This window comes from Fusarium vanettenii (genome assembly GCF_000151355.1).
Source record: "Fusarium vanettenii 77-13-4 unplaced genomic scaffold NECHAsca_107_unmapped, whole genome shotgun sequence".
NCBI classification, from domain to species: domain Eukaryota; kingdom Fungi; phylum Ascomycota; class Sordariomycetes; order Hypocreales; family Nectriaceae; genus Fusarium; species Fusarium vanettenii.
This window is the reverse complement of record NW_003315783.1, coordinates 12379-29987: the sequence shown is the minus strand read 5'-3', so window position 1 is coordinate 29987 and position 17609 is coordinate 12379. Positions and strand designations below refer to the sequence as shown.

General features: G+C 45.9%; 2 protein-coding genes across 2 annotated transcripts; both read left to right on the top strand.

The window, feature by feature from the left end:
• Window positions 1-3039: 3039 nt before the first annotated feature.
• NECHADRAFT_56184 (uncharacterized protein) lies at window positions 3040-3681 on the top strand (the record flags this gene model as incomplete). Its single annotated transcript, XM_003039401.1, has 1 exon — window positions 3040-3681. The coding sequence occupies one exon, from the start codon at window positions 3040-3042 to the stop codon at window positions 3679-3681; it is 642 nt and encodes a 213-aa protein (XP_003039447.1).
• Window positions 3682-4506: 825 nt separating this feature from the next.
• NECHADRAFT_56178 (uncharacterized protein) lies at window positions 4507-4665 on the top strand (the record flags this gene model as incomplete). The annotated part of the gene is made up of 1 exon (XM_003039400.1): window positions 4507-4665. A coding segment is annotated over one exon (159 nt), but the record flags the coding sequence as incomplete, so codon positions are not given.
• Between the last annotated feature and the right edge of the window lie 12944 nt (window positions 4666-17609).

Here is a 17609-nt window from a genome sequence, read left to right as displayed (position 1 = left end):
TCCGTAAGTAGGGGCTTCCCACTTAATAGATCTAGCAGCTAGGGTAACGACTCAGGTATTGCCTAATTAGCATCGGAGGAGCATAGTACCGTCCTTAGTTAAATAATCAAATAATACCCTTATAGAGCGGACGAAAGGCATACCGAGAATAAAGGGAATTAAGATCCTAGCTAAAGGCGCGACGTATATCTTCTACTATATCCATACGTTGCCTAGGTATAGCCGGATAATCATTTAGCCTAGCATTATAATGCGGTCTTAAGAGAAGGACATAGTTAAGGTACGAGCCAGGGTAATTTAAAGGCCATAGGCTTTCATAAGCTCCTAGGAAATAATGTTTCCCTCCGACCCTATATCTACTATCGCTTCTACTACCTTACCTTCTAGATTATCGAGCCTTACGAGGATACATGGTAGCTCCTACGATTAGGCTACCGCCCTGCTATAATGCCTAACTATGAGTTTAATAGTATTAACCTTCTGATTAAATAGTTCCTTGCCCTCTATGCTAGGGGTCGCGGTCTCTTCTAGCTTTGGCTTATTCTAGTAGACTTCTATTATCTTCGTCTCCTCTGCAGCAATTCCTACGTCCATTATAACGATATAGTCACTAGGTTAAAGCTCACTTATATAATCGTCGGATCGTTCGGTCTAGGTTTCTTCGTTAATGAGGATTACGTTTATACCTACTCTCTCGCTGACCGACTTCCAGTAGGCTTCCCCCTAGTCCTACTCGCCAACTTAGACTATATTCGTACCACTAGCCTTCTAATTAGATAATCCTCGCTCTCCGTCGACTATATAGGGCGCAGGTTCGATATAGGTAATCTGCTTAATGCTATTAGCAATATCTTAATAATCCTCGCCTACCTCTCTACCCAGCTGGGGTAGCAGCGTAAATAGCTTATCGGCTAGAATTAAGATCTTCTTCGTCCTATATTTATCCCTTAGCTCCTATAAAATAGAGGCTTGCTTCTCTTTAAGTGTCTAGAATCTCAGGTTCTTCTCCTTCTTTATGACCATAGGCTTTTTAGTTAGGGTTGCCTTCCGGATAGGCTATGCGGCTTCCTATGTTTCCGCAATATCTTCAATATAAACCCGCTTCCTCGCGTTAGCATTAATAGCAACAGTCGTCGTAGTAAGGACCTAAGGGGTATCCATCTAATCAAATAATACTAGCTCTTCATTGACCAGGATAACATTAGTGGAGGGCCCTTATGGCGGGTTCTAACTGTCCAGGATATCTCGGTCGCCTCTAGTTACACTCGTAGGCAATCGATTAAATCCATCAGGGGCCTTATACTTTGGTCGGTAGAGCTCTATGACCCCAGGGTTCTTCCGAAGGAAATCATCGATAATATTATCTTCGGGCTAGGTTAGTTCGAGCCTAAGGCCTACTCTATTATACTTTTCGAGCCGATCGGCTAAATAACTTAGCTTAGACTCCGGGAAACGCTTCAGCTAATTATAAATAAGCTTCCTAACTCCGAACTACTTAAAAAGGTATATAAGCGTGGGTAGCAGTATTATATCCCCCCTTCTAAGCAGGGCCGCCCCTCTAGACGAATCGTAGCTTATGATTCCCTCTTTCTTATCATATACTAGATCTACATAAGTATCCGGGAAGTAGTTTCTACCTACGCAGTACTAGTATGCTATGTTAGCCCTAGAACTCCCTTGTCTAGACCCATATACTATAGTGGTATAGAAATCCTAGCTATTTGGTATCTAATTAAGTAATACTACATTCATCCTAAATACTTAGGGTATTCCTAAGGCTACCTATCTATTATATTCTCTCTCGAGACCATCATATATTTGCCGACTCAAACTAGACCCTAAACCTGCGATAAAACTATAAATAATAGAATTTAAGCATATAATAGGGTCTCTAAACTTATATTATCTATGTATCAATAAGCTCATATTCGTCATTGTGGTTACATTCGTCTTGCAAGTTGTTGACCTCGTCGTTAACTCAAATGCTGCAGCCAATCAGATTTTAGCGGTCAAACTCAACCGCTTTTGGTTTTTGCGGTCACCGTATTTGGGTTAGTGCATAGCAATAGACGCCATTCCTCATTTAGCATCTATATTTGCTTTTTTAAAACCTTCCTCCAAGCAGCACCGGATCAATTGCACATCCGTTGAAACGCATATTATATAATATGAGTTTAATTAAGGGGTTGCGATGAGTTCATATATGGACTATTGAAATGGGATTGAGTTCCAACCTCTAGATAATCTCAGCAATACACTGCATACGCCCGTACTGGGAAATACCGATTTATTAGATAATAGTCCTATGGAATCTCCTTCCCTTAATTATTTCATAGTCACAACATAGATAACGCCAGAGATAACACTATCCCATCAAAGCGGAAGCGTGGTAGGCCTCGAAGGTATTCCACATCTAAAGCCAAGGCTGCGGCGGATATAAAGCGGAGACGGGCGAGACGGCAGAATGCGGCCCCCGTGCCACGCGATACGGTACACGCCGACTCTCACAGCCTAGTTTTCCCTCTGCTTCCTCTACCGTCAAGAGGAGGCGCCGGATAGGTGAACGTATTTAGCGACTCCTATAACCCGGCCAATCCCACCGATACACTAGAGCCAGACAAGACGGACATCTCACAGTTCCTACCCCCAGTTAATCCTCAACCATTACAAGACATAGAAGAGGATATTATGACTGATGCTGGGACTTTCGCAGAGGCTATAGATGCGGTATCTAGCCCGAGACACGAGAGCCCGGGCGTGGGCTAGGCTATTACTTTCGACACGACCTCGGAGATCTCACCACAAATGGAGAACAGCGAGCCGGATCCAGTTGGGCACCTCGCACAAGAGCTAGCAGAACAACTTATGAAATTCCAAGGATGCTGCAACGACTGCCATAGAGCAGCACGGTATAGCCACATGGAAGATCCCAACGAACATATCAGTCTTGCCGTATACCTCGAGTTCACACCCGAATTAGGTCCTAATGTTCTTAGCAATAAGACCATCGCACACCAGAGAGATAACCTAGCCGGAAGAATGAGCCCCGAAACTAGAAGACAAGTCTTTTGTGGTATTAACTCGAGAGCTAAGATACCCCATATTTACTTAGATAAAGATAAGAGGGTTTCGAACGATACTAGGGTTACCTTTGACGTAGATAGCGTCTTAGCCTTCCCGAGTAACCTTGCTATCGCTAAGCGGGGTATTCGCTGGTCTCCTACTCGGATAACCGTATCCGATCTTCAGTCTAACCTTCACCTTCGATCAGTTCCGGTCACATACCTCGATAGGAATAGAAAGCAGCATCAAGTCCACCGGCCCATGCACCAGATTCCTCACTATACATTCGGCCGCGTTATTAGGTTTAAAGACATATCCTTATACCTTCTATTCCCGAACCTATATCGAGAAGAGCAGACATGCAGTAAGCTCAGGGATAAAGACTTTCAGCTGTGGATAGATAGCATTCTCCTCCCTGCGATATACCAATGCTACAGCACGGCCCACGTCCAGCACTATCCATCGAGCTATAACCACAGTCGTTATAACTCTACCGCTCGTGGAGTAGAGACACTATCTCGACGTGTGCATACGGTGGCACGGGAACAGCAATTAATATATTTTCTACCACCGGAAGCGCTGGCAGATATGTGGGCTAATATCCTCGCCACAGTTTAAGAACCAGGATTCCAGTAGTTCCAAGACGTTACTATTCTTCTTCAAGCGAAGAACTTAAAGGTTCTCACAAAGGATATCACTTAGGAGAAAATAGTATCGCGATTTCAAAAGTATTAGGCCAGCGCTATTAATAAGTGCCACACCACAACAGACATCTACTTTAATATTAGGAAAGAGACTTGCCCTCAGCAGGCATCTCAAGTTATACCCTGGAGCCAACTAGCAGCTAGAGCCATCGAGGATCCAACGGAGAAACGAGCGGAAACGCTGCTGTATCGGCGATATTGCCTAGAATCATACGGCCTCCAGGTCAGCAGTAGGCCCGCTAGCGACCAAGAGACCCAAAAGCAGGTCTCTTATCCATTCAGTATACTTCGAGACACTAGAAGCTTAACCATCGAGACCGGAAAGCATTCTCTACGCCGCGCTGCTAGCCTTCTCTACTCTCAATTTTACCCCAGTGTTAAGGAAGTTTTTGCAGCGGGGAATATCTATCCGTTCACAAATGCAGCCATCGAGACGCTTGCCCTTAACAAGAAGTTAAGAAAGACATAGGAACTCGTTGGAGGTAGTCTTAGCCATTAACCAGAAGCGTTAATCAAGGCATACCTATACACAAAGCTTCGATGCTATTACGCTTTACTAGGATCTATGTAGAAATCCTTTGGCATCAGAGAGGAATATCATATTTCTAAGGCGTTATTCTACGCTGTTAATAGCCAGATGAGATCCCAAGAGCTCCATAATAGGCGCCTTATTATACCTACCGACGACAGCTCCCCTTACTATAGCTTCACAACCGACACTCTACTTCGATAGGTGCGGTGGAACATCAACAAGTTTTGCTTAGGGTTCGAGATAGTATATAGCTTCCAAGACCCCCACTTTATGACCTGGGAACACACAAGAATAATGCTTATATTTCTTCGCTATCTCCAGTTTTCGTATACAGGCGGGTTAATACAGAAGGTCGGCGGCTGCTAGCGGGACATACGATATCAACCCGATGCACGTCAGCCAAACGGACTCCGCCGCTACGAGGGTCTTAGATTCAGGCGCACTATAGAGATATACGGCTATGCTTAGTTTCTCGATAAGATCGAATAGAATACGCTCACTTTCCGCCAACCCCATGCTGCCTACATAATATTCAATAACCCATCCATGCAGACCGTTTACCGCGCTCGGTACCACCAAGTCCGAGATATACGAATCGACTTTATCCGAGTGGACAAGGCTTATCAATAGATGCTCGAGTTCAGTGCTATTCCCACGTGCCTCGACCTCGTTGAGAGGTACCTTCGAGAACTATGCCTATGTGCCTTCCGCAAGGACGTCTTCTTTCACGTCAAGTCGGCTCTAAAGCCGGAATATATAGAGGCTGCATTATCAGGAGAGATTCCCCTCTGCTATGACAGTGTCAATAATGCCATGCTCAAAGAGTACCAGCCACTTCAGCTTGCACATAGAAACCGTTTGGCGGTAAAGGATATTTATGTCTTATTTGCTTGGCTCTGGAAATCGACAGATGATCACTTTGAGCGGCAAGGGTAGAGCGAGAAGCCATACCGCATGTTATTCCAACAGAGCTTCCATGCCGTCAAAACCGTACGAGGTAAGGCTGGCGCGCGGAAGTGGCGGCAGGAGCTGAAAAGGTCATTCCTTGCAAGCCATTGGATTCTCCCATATCCACACAGTCGGGGATTTATACGCAAGGATAAAGAGGAAAAGCAGCCCACGTGGTGGCCCAGTGCGCATCAGGGACTCATCAGACACTACGCCAGGTCCCGGCAGACTGGAACTCTTGCACATCCACTGCCAGCATCCAACATCCAACATCATCCTATTGACGGCTGGCAACTAGCAACTACTCTGTTTTCCAAGAGCTATATGCCCTATGTCATACAACCCGAGCAGGAGTTGATTCGAATGCCTGAGAGTGAACTTTATGCTCAATTAGTTGGTCTTCGGGAGCAAGCATCAACTAGGCTGCCACAAAACCCTTCTCCAACACCTATACTGGAACTAGATAACTCCCCTGAGAGATATTATTTTCCAAAGAAATGGTGCTAGATAAGGCAGATGGAAGTCGCTAAAACGTTCGAGGAATGTGACGAGGTCAACGAGTGTGTCTAGTTCTTGAGAAAGGGGTTAGAGGCCTATGAACATCTCCGACATCCTCAACTAAACCGACGCAAAAGGCGTCGAAATCGCGCTGCGATCCAATCAGACAGCGATTCAAATTCAGTCTCGGGAAGTGATGAGGCCGAGGCTACCTCAGATGAAGAGAGCCTTGTTATCAAGCGAAGAAAGCAAGCACAGGCTATACGCAATATGGAAACCCGAATGCATGAGCTCATTGGTGCATACAAACGAAGATATCCGCAATGGGAGAAGTCTTACGACCCTATTTTAAGGGAGCTGAATCACCGTCTAGAAAGAGTTAAATAATAAATAGGAGGACAGTAAATATACACAGGACAGACACGAGCACATACGGGAAGAGATAGGTACATATAGATAAGTTACTGCCGGTGGTGCTATCGGGGATAGGGAGCTGGCAGGTGCGGCGTTTAAGATGGGCGGATTACTTTGGTCAAGGTAATCCGTGGACCTTAATAGCTAGCGAATATAGCATAAAATGGGTAGTAAAGAGCCGATAGTAGAAGTAGAGTCCGTAAGAATAAAGCAGAAATGGGCAGTAGAGAGCATTTATATTAGCATGGAATATTATGGCGTATAGAGGAGAGGGAGTAGTATAGGAAGCAAGAGTGGATGCTAAAAATCCCATTAAAGGTAGGTAAGAGGAAGGCCGGGGGAAATACAGCCGTTATACGATACAGCGAGGAAAGATATCAAGACAGGCTAGCCTATATCATAACTTGCTCGAGGCAGCTATTATTCATACCAGACCTCTTTATAGCATTCCAGGCCCAGGCCGTGTCCATATGCCGGAAAGAAGCCGGCCTTATGGTGCAACCAGACCAATTCACACAGCCACATCCATGGCTCGACCATCGAGGGCCTCCCTATTCACCGGGGCTTCGCTTGCACCTAGCCGGGCTGCAGGCACCTCACGCCGAGCTAGAAGCGCCTACGGGTTCACTTCAATAACGAGCACAACATAAAAGGAGCCAGGGCGCAGGCGGATCTCTGGACCAGCGTCCGTCTATAGATATTCTTTATAGGACCAAAGAGGGCGATTTACTACTTCTACGTAGGCGTCTTTACCGGCGGCAGCGATACTATCTCGGCAGCAAGAGATCCTCTAACGCCGGTAGGCAGGGGGAGAAGAGCGACGATAGCCGATAGGCAGCAGACGCACCCGGAAGATTAGACTATAATCGCCGATATCACCTAAGGGTAGTCACTGCAGCAGGAGGAGCAAGAGAAGATATAGAAGGTCATAGAGGAGGGGATCCTAAGGCACGAGACGACGAACTGGCTGAAGAGGACCGGCTAGTTAGCCTACTTCGCCGGGAGGAATCTAGTGGATATCTAAGCCTATAGTAGGATGCCCGGCTATGACGACGATGAGCTGCGACGGATAGCTATGGCTCTAGATCGTCTATTCTTCGACCGCTACATCGGCGGGTTAAAGAGTATGCCCCTAATGACCCGCCTACTCCTAGCTAGCCCCTACCCTCACGATGCGCATAGCCGACCGTTTAGGCCGCTATAAGAGAAGACTAGCATAGATCGCTACCTAGTATATATAAAGCGGTTCTTATGCTATTGCCTTAATATGCTATTACTAGAGGAGGACGCGCTATTTGCCGAATATGGCTTTTGCTTCACGTATATATAGAGGGCTAGCCTCGAGCTACTCTAGGCGTATCTATAGGACGAGGAATAGTCGGGCGAGGGGCTATAGGAAGAGATATTATAGATTCTGGCGGACTTCTAGATATAGTAGCTCGATAGGGACCCTTTTGCGAGCCCGCTATGGCACTTCGTCGGCGTGCTAGGAATCGACGGCGAGACGGGGCAGCTCTGACCTACCCACCTATTTACCTACGTGCTTACGGGACTTATCTTTACGGGGCAGGCGCTGCTAGGAGAGTGGGCTATACCCACCCGGGAGTAGACCGGGATAATGGACCTCGCGCAACGGTTCGCCTAGGTTCGAGACGCCTGGCTCTATAAGGCGATATACTCTCCTATGGGCTATACGCTCAGCCTACTGCTATATAGAAGGAAGATCGCGTAGGAGACTAGTAGCCGGCTGATGGTATCCTAGAGTAAGGACGGCGAGATAATATACTTTATGGGTAAGCCGATCCTAATAGAGAAGATTCGTCATATAGTGGCTAGGATAACGAAAGACGCCAAGGACTTACTATAGGGTTAGTTAATATTTAAGGAGGGCGATGACGAGCGTTTTATTATTCCTCTAGCCGGCATTAAGGATAATCTTACCTAGATAAGGCGAGGCCGGTCCTTTATCTATACTAACGACCTCGCAGGCAAGGAGGTCAAGATACTCGAGGACCTTATTATAGGCTCGCAGAAGGTAGAGTTCCTAAACTAAGCTAGCGAGTAGAAATAGGTAGGTATTAGGAAGTACCTAAAGCTAGTAAAAAAGTTCAAGGAGTTTCTATTACTCCTCTCCTATATTACCGGCGGCCAGCCTAGCCAAGGGGAAGAGATCACGGGCCTACGCCTAGTTAACGGCATTAATAGGGACCATAATATCTTTATTATCGACGGCGATATTATGCTTATTACCTAGTACTATAAGTCTCTAGCCCACTTCGACTCGCCGAAGGTAATCCCCCGCTTCCTGCCGGAGAGGATCAGGTAGCTACTCGTAATATACATAGTCTATATCTAACCGCTAATGGATCGCTAAGAGGCGGACAGATAGGAGCTATATAGCAAGATAGCGCCGCCGAGCGACTTCATCTAGCATAACGAGACGGGGCCATAAGAGGGCAGTCATATATCTAGGGCTATGGGGAAGTAGACCTCCCACTACATCGGCCGCAGGATCACGCTCTAAGACTAGCGCTATATCGCCATCGCTATTAGCAAGAAGCACGCTCGCGACCGGGGGGCCGCTCGGGCAGACTTTAAGGACGGCGACGACGATAACGAGTCAGAGCAATACGAGGCGCCAGACGATCTAGCTGCCTATCACACCGGCCAGACAGCCGCCAACTACGGTATCACGATCGATATACTAAAGCGCCTAACGGCCGAGTCTCTAGACATATTCGGGCAGGTAAGCCGTCGTTGGCATAAGTTCCTCGGCTGCGATGCGCAGCAGTAATCGGCCTTAGAGCCGCCGCCGTCGTTAACTTTGTCCTCGAAGCGCAAGGGTGCGGCCGAGTCTAGCGGAGAGGAGAAGTGCCACCCTCCCCAGAAGCGGGCTAAGATCGCCTCGCTCGAGAAGCTAAGGGCAGGTATAATAGCAGTAGTGGGGGATAAGAAGAAAGATAATATAATCCTACGGGCACTCCGAGCTATCCTGCGTGATAATGCTGCCCAATTTCGGTTACCCTAGTAAGAAGAGGCCGTCAGGTTAGCCGCGGCGAAGTAGAGCCCGCTGGTTGCCGTGCTGCCAACCGGCGGCGGGAAGAGCCTGGTCTTTATGGTCCCGGCCATGCTGGCAGGTATAGGCGTGACCATTATAGTAGCTCTGTTCGCCGAGTTAAAGAGGCAGCTGGTCATACGCTGCGTCGATGCCGGCCTAGACTACAAGTCCTAGCCCAAGGCACGTAAATCTTAGCCTAGGGTTATGCTGGTCTCGGCCGAGGTGGCTATCACCGATAACTTCCTATAGTAGGCCGCTGATCTAAGTGTCAGGGGAAGGCTAGACCGAGTGGTTATTAATGAGTGCTATCTATTATTTATTGCCGCCGAAACCTACCGCGCGAAGCTCCGCTACCTCATTCTCCTACGGAGCCTAGGGTATCCCTTTATATTCCTCACTAGGACCTTGCCGCCGCTCTATTAACGCGACTTCGAAGAAGCCATATAGCTCTAGGCTCTACTCTATATATGGGCTTCGAGCTATTAGCTAAACGTGCGGTACTCTGTCCTTCGCGTCCGTAATAGATGGGGCATTATGGAGGTAAAGAGGCTAGTGGATACCTGGCTCCCACGTCTAGCACCGGGGGAGAAGGGGGTTATATACTATACTAGCCACGCGAAGTATAAAGCGCTTACCCGGCAGCTTAGTTATTATTACTATTACGCTTAGCGCGATAATAGCGATATGCAGTTCCTAGCCCAGCGCGAGCAAGGCTTCTAGGTATGGGTTAACGGCGAAATACCTTATATCATAGCTACCGCGGCTCTAGGTATGGGCCTTGATGTTATAGGCATCGTCTATGTCATCTATCTCGAGGCCCTATTTAGCATTATCGACTACGCCTAGGAGTCGGGGCGGGGCGGGCGAGCTAGGGAGCCCGTCACCGCAGAGATAGTCGTCGAGGAGAAGGACTAGCCGGTTAAGGACTATATCCGCGATAGCTACCTAGACTTAAGCACGCGCGAGGTATATAGGCTAATCCGGACATAAGGTTGCCATCGCCGCCTCCTGGGCCAATGCTTGGACGGTAACCTACGGGACTATGGAGATCTCGATGCCGTCCGATGCGATAATTGCCGCCGCGATGAGCTATTATAGAAGAGTGAGCTATCCTCGCAGGGTATTATAGTATTATATGCCTGCGGTAGGCGTAATGCCCTCGCTCTAGAATATTTCGAGGCTACCTTAGAGGAGATAGAGGAGCTTAGTAAGATAGGCTATCGCATCTGCTAGATATTTAATAGCATTAAGGAGGCCGGGCACTAATGGGGTACCTATGGTGCCATAGCAGAAAAGGATCTATCTTTCTCTAGCTATATGAACTTTTAGGGTCTAGTCAACTATAAGAAGGATCTATAGGCATGTTTCTTAAGCTGCTTCTACTATTATATATCGCAGGAGCTCTGTCGGGACGGTTATGAGACTAAAGGAGTATTATATCGGTGGAAGTATATTATAGTCCCTATGGCGTTAGCCGCCATGACGGAGGCAGATATATAGTCGCAAGTCTAGGAGGCTGCCGGTCGAGACTTTAAAGGTCGGGATAACTATGCTAACTGGCTGGGCCGTAAGCATAGTAAGCTAGTATGCGGGCGAGAGATAACCAATACTATAGCCGTCTTTAATCTAGTACTTAAGTAGAGATAAACTTAAGGGCTTAGTTAATTATTATATTTTACGCATAGTATAATATATTTGACTAGTTATATATAATGATATATAATATGATATGATAGGTAATAATAGGAAGGGAAAAAAAAAAAAAGGAGAGTAAGAGAGAGAGAGAGAGAAGGTAGGGGGGGAGCTCCCACAATAGGTATATTACCTATATAATACCTAATAGTAACTATATATACGAATAGGACTTAGTGATAATAGTTAGCTTTAACTATATAATTAAAATGCTAATAGTAGATAGTATAAATAATATAAGAGGAGGTAGAAATAAAAGAAGTAGAAGAAAGACGAAAAAGAGAAAGAGATAGTAGTCCAGGGTAGGCAAAAGTAATATCATTCTAATTAGTAAAAAAAGCTCTTTAAGGCTGGCTAGACGCTTCCGAGACTTAAAACCGGGTCTGTCCCTTAGTTAGAGGGATTGCTCTGACTACTAAGCTAAAGCGCCTTTCGCTCTTAAAGTTACTAACCTCTATGAGGCTATCTAGAAGACCATATTATACTAGGCAAGTCAGAGATGTAAGGTAAGTAGGGTTAATGGGCAGGCAGGGTAGGTAATTAAGTAAACAGAGGTTATGAGGACTAGACCAGGTCTTATCCCGTCGGTTAGGGCTAAAAATCTAATTTATTTATCTATTAGGCTAGGCTATTGCCCCTAGGGGCTAATTACTAGGGTAAAGAGGGTGCCTTTAACTTAAGTCCCTAGACTCTACTAAGCAAGCCAAGAGTGGGCTATAGGTAGTAAAGAGTATAGATATAGATTATTATCGTGGGGGCAGAGGCGGAGGCGGAGGCAGAGGCAGAGGTAAGAACCCAGCGGGGGGTCAGGGAGGAGGCAGACCGGGCGGAGGAGGCGGGCTAGGCGGCGGCGGCGGCGGCGGTGCTTAGCCAGATATACTGCTAGTCTTCCCGGGGCTAATAGCATTACTACCGCGTAGCCTTCGGCTCCGGTGAGCTACGATACCATATAGCATGGCCGACGATATAAATATAAGCTATTAAAGGACTTATAGTATTTGCCTGGCCCTAATACTAACCGAAGTAATGCTTGACTTATATATGATAAACTCGAGTGTATTCGCTACTTATATAATAGATACCGCACTTATGAGGGAAGTGGCAATTAAAGCTATTAAGAGCTTCTCTGGCCATTACTACTCAATGAGACGCCACGTCTACCCACCCCGTTTACTCGCCTAGATATAGACCCTAGTAAGAAATAATAGGAGGCTAAGGATAAAAGCTATACCGGCGAAGGCCTCTAGGCAGAAGAATATACTCCTTTATAGCCGGAGGATAGTTAATAGAGCTGTGGTTGCTAGCAGTGGGGCATACTCTCCCTGCTCGAGGCTAATAGAGAGGGCGGAACTAACGGAGCGAGGAGATACCGCATAAGGGGTAGCGACGTAATTTTAGCTACCGTTTCGATGCATGCATAAACCTAGGCATTCTTAGTATTTAAACGCATATTCGGGGCTAGCACTCTATTACTAGAGCAGAGGCTACCTTCCTAATTAGATAAGCCTTACCGAAATAGCCAACTCGAAGCTCTCCTATGCTAGAGGTATTTATAGCGATGAGAAATATATTAGGGAGTCCAGGGCTATTAGTTATATAACCTATTAAGCATAAGGCTATTATCTATTAGCCGAGCCTAAGTATAAATAAGCCTATATTTAGGTTATCGGTAGACCTACTATAGAAAACCAAGCTTATTACTAGTAGAAGAGAGATTACCACTAGTTTAAATACTTTAAACTCTATGGTTATTATCTTAGTAGATGCCCCTTTTCATAGGAAAAAGATCGAGATACTTATGTATCGTAGCGGCTAAGCGATAGCCGATAGTAGATACTATAACTATATAGCGGGGCAGTAATAATAGTCTCTTAGGGCCGCAGGGGAGGCCAGGATTAGGTATAAAAGCTTTAGTAAAATAAGAATGTCTAATAGGGGTTAGGTAGATAAGGCATAGAAAGTTAGAGATGAAGTATAAGGAAAGTTAGAAGAATGTATAGAAAGAAAACCGAGTGTAGCTATGCCTGTGTCTAATATGAATATAGTCGTGCATATATGTAGTAGATCTAACCTATATACCTAAGGTGAATATATCCATAAAGCTTACTCCTTCTCAGAACGGCTAGAACTTTAGGCCTAAGCCCCCGGGCTAATCCAGTACTAGTATATCTCATAAGCCATATAGGTGACAGCGGAGTATATACCGATAGAGGGCGCTTAACGCTAAAGCGCCGTATAGTATATCCGAACTTGGTTCTATATTAAGAAAGTATCCTCTTAATACTATAGAACTATGCTAACTCCTGCGCGCGTATTAGCTAACTGGCTGATGCCTTGATGGGGCAGTCGGTCTATCCGCGCTCACCTTGTTTATCTCTTACGGCCTAGGCTTAATTCTGCCGACTACTTCGTAACCGAGCGGTTATTTAATATTATTAGCCCGTTGGCGTGATGGGATTAGTTATAAAGGGAGCGGTCTGACTAGCTAGATCCTTACTTAGCATAGTAAATATGAATATATGCCTATATGGGTGCAAAGCTAATATTATGAGCTACTAAGAACGGCCCGAAGCAGATTAGTTACGTAATAGACCCCTCGCGGATCGCTAGGCAATAGATATACTAGATTACCTCACCGGGCGGTTATATGTATATATGTTATTTAGACGCTAGGGCTAGAATCTGGCCTTATACTAACCGGAATGCCTAAATGTAAAGGGTCCCGCTAGGTCCTCTATATCTAGATTAGCTACTATGTTGGTAGTCTAATCGCCTGAAACACTGTTGGTTCCTCTATAGTTACTATTGCCTAATTATAATATGCTCTCTTTTCGCGTTGTTGGTCTTATACCGGCCTTAGCTGGGACCCTCGATCTAGGTAGACTAAACCCTCCAAAGTAGCTCGGCGGTTATTCGGTATTGTTAGCTTATTCACGAGCTAGATAGGCCCTATTAACTAGTGCGGGAGTATTATTAACGCGGCTTAGCTTATTCGCAAGGGTATGGAACTAATACCGGGTATAATCGCTGATAGTCTAGTAAACCCCCCCGAGCTAATTAGGCAATTAATATGCTAGGGGTGCACTCTCGGCATATATGCATTGGTTATCTAAGGAATCAGGTATTATGAGTTATAGAGCAATTAACTTTCGCCGTAATATAGGTTTAAACCCCTGCCTTAAGGCTAAGGCGTACTTATGGTTCACGACGAGGAGTGCCTCGCCGCATATAGGTATATGGTCGCATATTAGGCGCGGGCCATAGCGCCTATTGCGATAACTTACGACCCCTTCCGCCTTGAAGGCGTGGGTATAGGCTCCGGCGGCGGTAGTTTTATTATGATAGTTAGGGAGGAGTGGAGTAGGACCGAGAGAAGGTAGGTCAGAGGTGAGCCGTAAGACGTAGCGGCCTATATCCTTAGCGTCGATAATATCGTGAAGGAGGAAGGCTAAGACCGAGATAGAGACAGAGATAGGGCCAGGGATAGGTCTTAAGCGGCTTAATATAATATATCTAGAAAAGGCCTAGTCCCGAGGCTAGAACATACTAGCTTATACTGGAAGCTTTGTAGGCCGTTCTTTAGTATAATAAGGCGCGGCTCTGGGTTCTATAGCACGAAGGGGCGGTGCGGTTAGCTATTGCTAGGGGAACGCTACTACTGGATATCCTACCTACTAGCGGAAGCGAGGCGCCGATATGGCCTAGCCGAGCCGCGATGATTTAGAGCAGAGGGCAGCGGCGGTATAGGAAAACGGCTAGACACGAGCCGACTAGGCCTCTTGGGCCGCTCATATTAGCTTCTCCCGCCTATCTGCGGTGGCTAACGGTGGCCAGGTAGATGACGCTCTTGGGTAGTTAGGCCTGGCCCCGCTCTATTCTTATATTTTCTATCTACATTGAGAATCTAAGGTCTTAATTGCCTAATATTTAGTTGGTTCTTCTTGACCCTGTCGGCTAATAATAAGGCTAATTCTTTGGTTGTTAGTTTTATGCGGGCCTTGCCTAGATTTGATCTAGACTAAATTAAGCTTCTAGAGCAACTCAGCGGTTATATAGTGCTGTTAGCCTATCTGTGTGCGGCGGATAAGCCCCTATTGGTTCGAGAAGTTCAGACTAGCTAGGCTGATTTATAAGGGCACGGAATTAATATTTGGTATAATTATTAATAGGTCGAGGCGGAGTCGCTATGCACTCACTGGCTTCCCTATATTAACTAGGTAGGCAGCTAGGTTCGCGGGTCTATTCTTTCGGCGCGTATGCCTTGGTTATTTAAAGACATTATTAGTAGCAGCGCAGCCGGATCACGCAATATAATAGGGGTATTAAACCCCCGTATAAAGAATAATACGCGTAATCACTAGAATGCCCTGCCGCCCATTTGCCCGGCATGGTCGCATATTAGTGGGGATAGGGGCTAGCGCCTATCGAGATAGTTGCTAGGGAGGAAGGCTAAGCTAGGCACGGGGCCATAGACGTCTATTAGGCGATTCGTGGTAACGAATCATCACTACGCCGTGATAGAAAGGAATATTACCGCTATGAGAATCCAATTCTATTAGGCTCTAAGAGTCACCTCCTATCTATCTAATATATATCCTTTTAAGCATTACCGTATAACCCTAGAGTCTATACATTCCTATTAGCTCCTTGAAGGAAGCGTCTTCTAGAAGCTGCCCTACTATCCAGCGGTGCGCAGGCGAATATGACAGACCTCTCTATAATATAGAGAGTATAAGCCGCTACTCTTCCGGGCTAATATTATCTCGAGTATACATAACCTTCGCTTTAAGGGCCAGCCTAGGGTCCGGCCTTCTGCCCTAATCATACCATAACTAATCGCATTGCCCGTTACCTATATAGGAACCCTTCCAAGATTCCGGAAGGGGTCCTAGGGTTTTAACTATAAAGTCGATCACAGAAGAATACATACTACTATAGAATAGGGGGAAGCCTAGGTAAAGCTCAGTAAAAATGCACATATAGCTCCACATATCGGAGGTAAGGCTCGGATTTATATTATATAAATGCTCCGGAGCATAGTAAATGGCAGGCGACTGGACCTTTTGCTCCACCGGAGTGCCGGACTTGGCGGCTAGGCTAAAGTCGCCGAGTAATATAGTCTCTCCTATAAGGCTCTCATAAGGCTTTATCAGTATTACGAGCTAACCCTCTTTCCACGGCGGTCGAGGCAGGGGTAGGGGCATCTTTAGGGGGCGCCCGAGATATTCATACTTAATAGCTAGCGTGCTGCCGGCCTGGAGAGGACGAAGATTATATATTACGTTAGCGCTATTCAGGTCTATAGCATACGTTAGCTTCCATAGGGCTTATAGTGCAGTGCCGAATGCCACGCACCCCGGTGCATAATTCCGCCATCGTGTAGGGCCTTTAGAGCTTATAGTAGCTATCTTATAGCTAACCGGCGGGCAGTAGTAGAAGTCTAATAAGCATAGTCCCGCAGGTTTAGGCCCTACAAGGGAAAGGTAAGGACCCTATGGGAGCCATAGGCGCCGCGGAGGAGAAAGGTCTTATAGTACATTAAGAGGTGGGAAGTATCCTTTACGGCACTAATGATCTCGTTCTATATATTATATTCCCGCTCTCCTAAGTCCCCGGGCACTATGATTTTAAGAGCGACATCCCGGTCGTTAAGTATATCATATACTATCCAGACGGTTAAGAAGCCTCCGTGGCCTAGCTTATACTCGACGCAATACCTATCCGCAAGTACTTCTCCGATATAGATAGGATAGTAGATGCCCTATTTATATCGTTCTAGTGGCTTAGAGGTATCCTCGATATCGCCCTCGTCGTCTAAGCCTGCGAAGTCGCCCTAGACAGCAGCGGGGTCATCGGCAGCGTCTAGCTTAATATCACTAGTAACTATAGTAATTATAAAGAATAGCGCTCTTATGGCTTAGATGAGGCAGGAGCGAGATAATAGAGAGGTTAGTAATTAGAGGTAGGTAGAATAGAGAAGAAGGATAGATATATAGATTAGATAAGAATAAAGAAATATCTTACTATATAGAGTAAGCGGAGTATAGAAAAATAGTTAATACCTAGCTTATATAATTAAAGTAGGTATAAATATTAAAGCTAGGTAGATAATAGTAATACTAATATAAATACTTAAAAATAGACTCTATTAAGTAGTATTAAGCTAATATAGCGTTACCTAAATCTATACTATAAGCAATAACATACTAACCAGCTCTAAATAGTCGACCTAAGTCTACTAGATTATATTAGTCGCGGGCTATTAATTAGTGACCAGGACCTAGCCGCCGGCCCCCGCAGGTTAGTTATGTTAGTCGGTTCCCAGAACAAGCCTGTCCCTCCCGGCCGCGCCCCAGGTCGGCCTAGTCGCAATAGAGCCGCTACCCCCCTAAAAAGGGGGCAGAGGTAATATAGCATATTTTAGGTTTATATAGCCGCCGGAATATATACCGGATCTGCTATGATGGCCTTGGGGTAAGCAAGGATCCTAGGGTTAGCTCGGCAGAGAGGCTAACTCGACTCCCTGGGATGAGCGTTAGTAACTCTAGCCGATATCGTCTGCTAGGAATAATAAGAGAGTAGCGGGTTATAGGCTAGCCCGTATTACGGCGCATCTAATTATTTATAAAGTAGCCTAGACCGCCTATAAGACTTAAGCAAATTACTCTTTACTATCCTTACTACCTCCTATATAACGCTA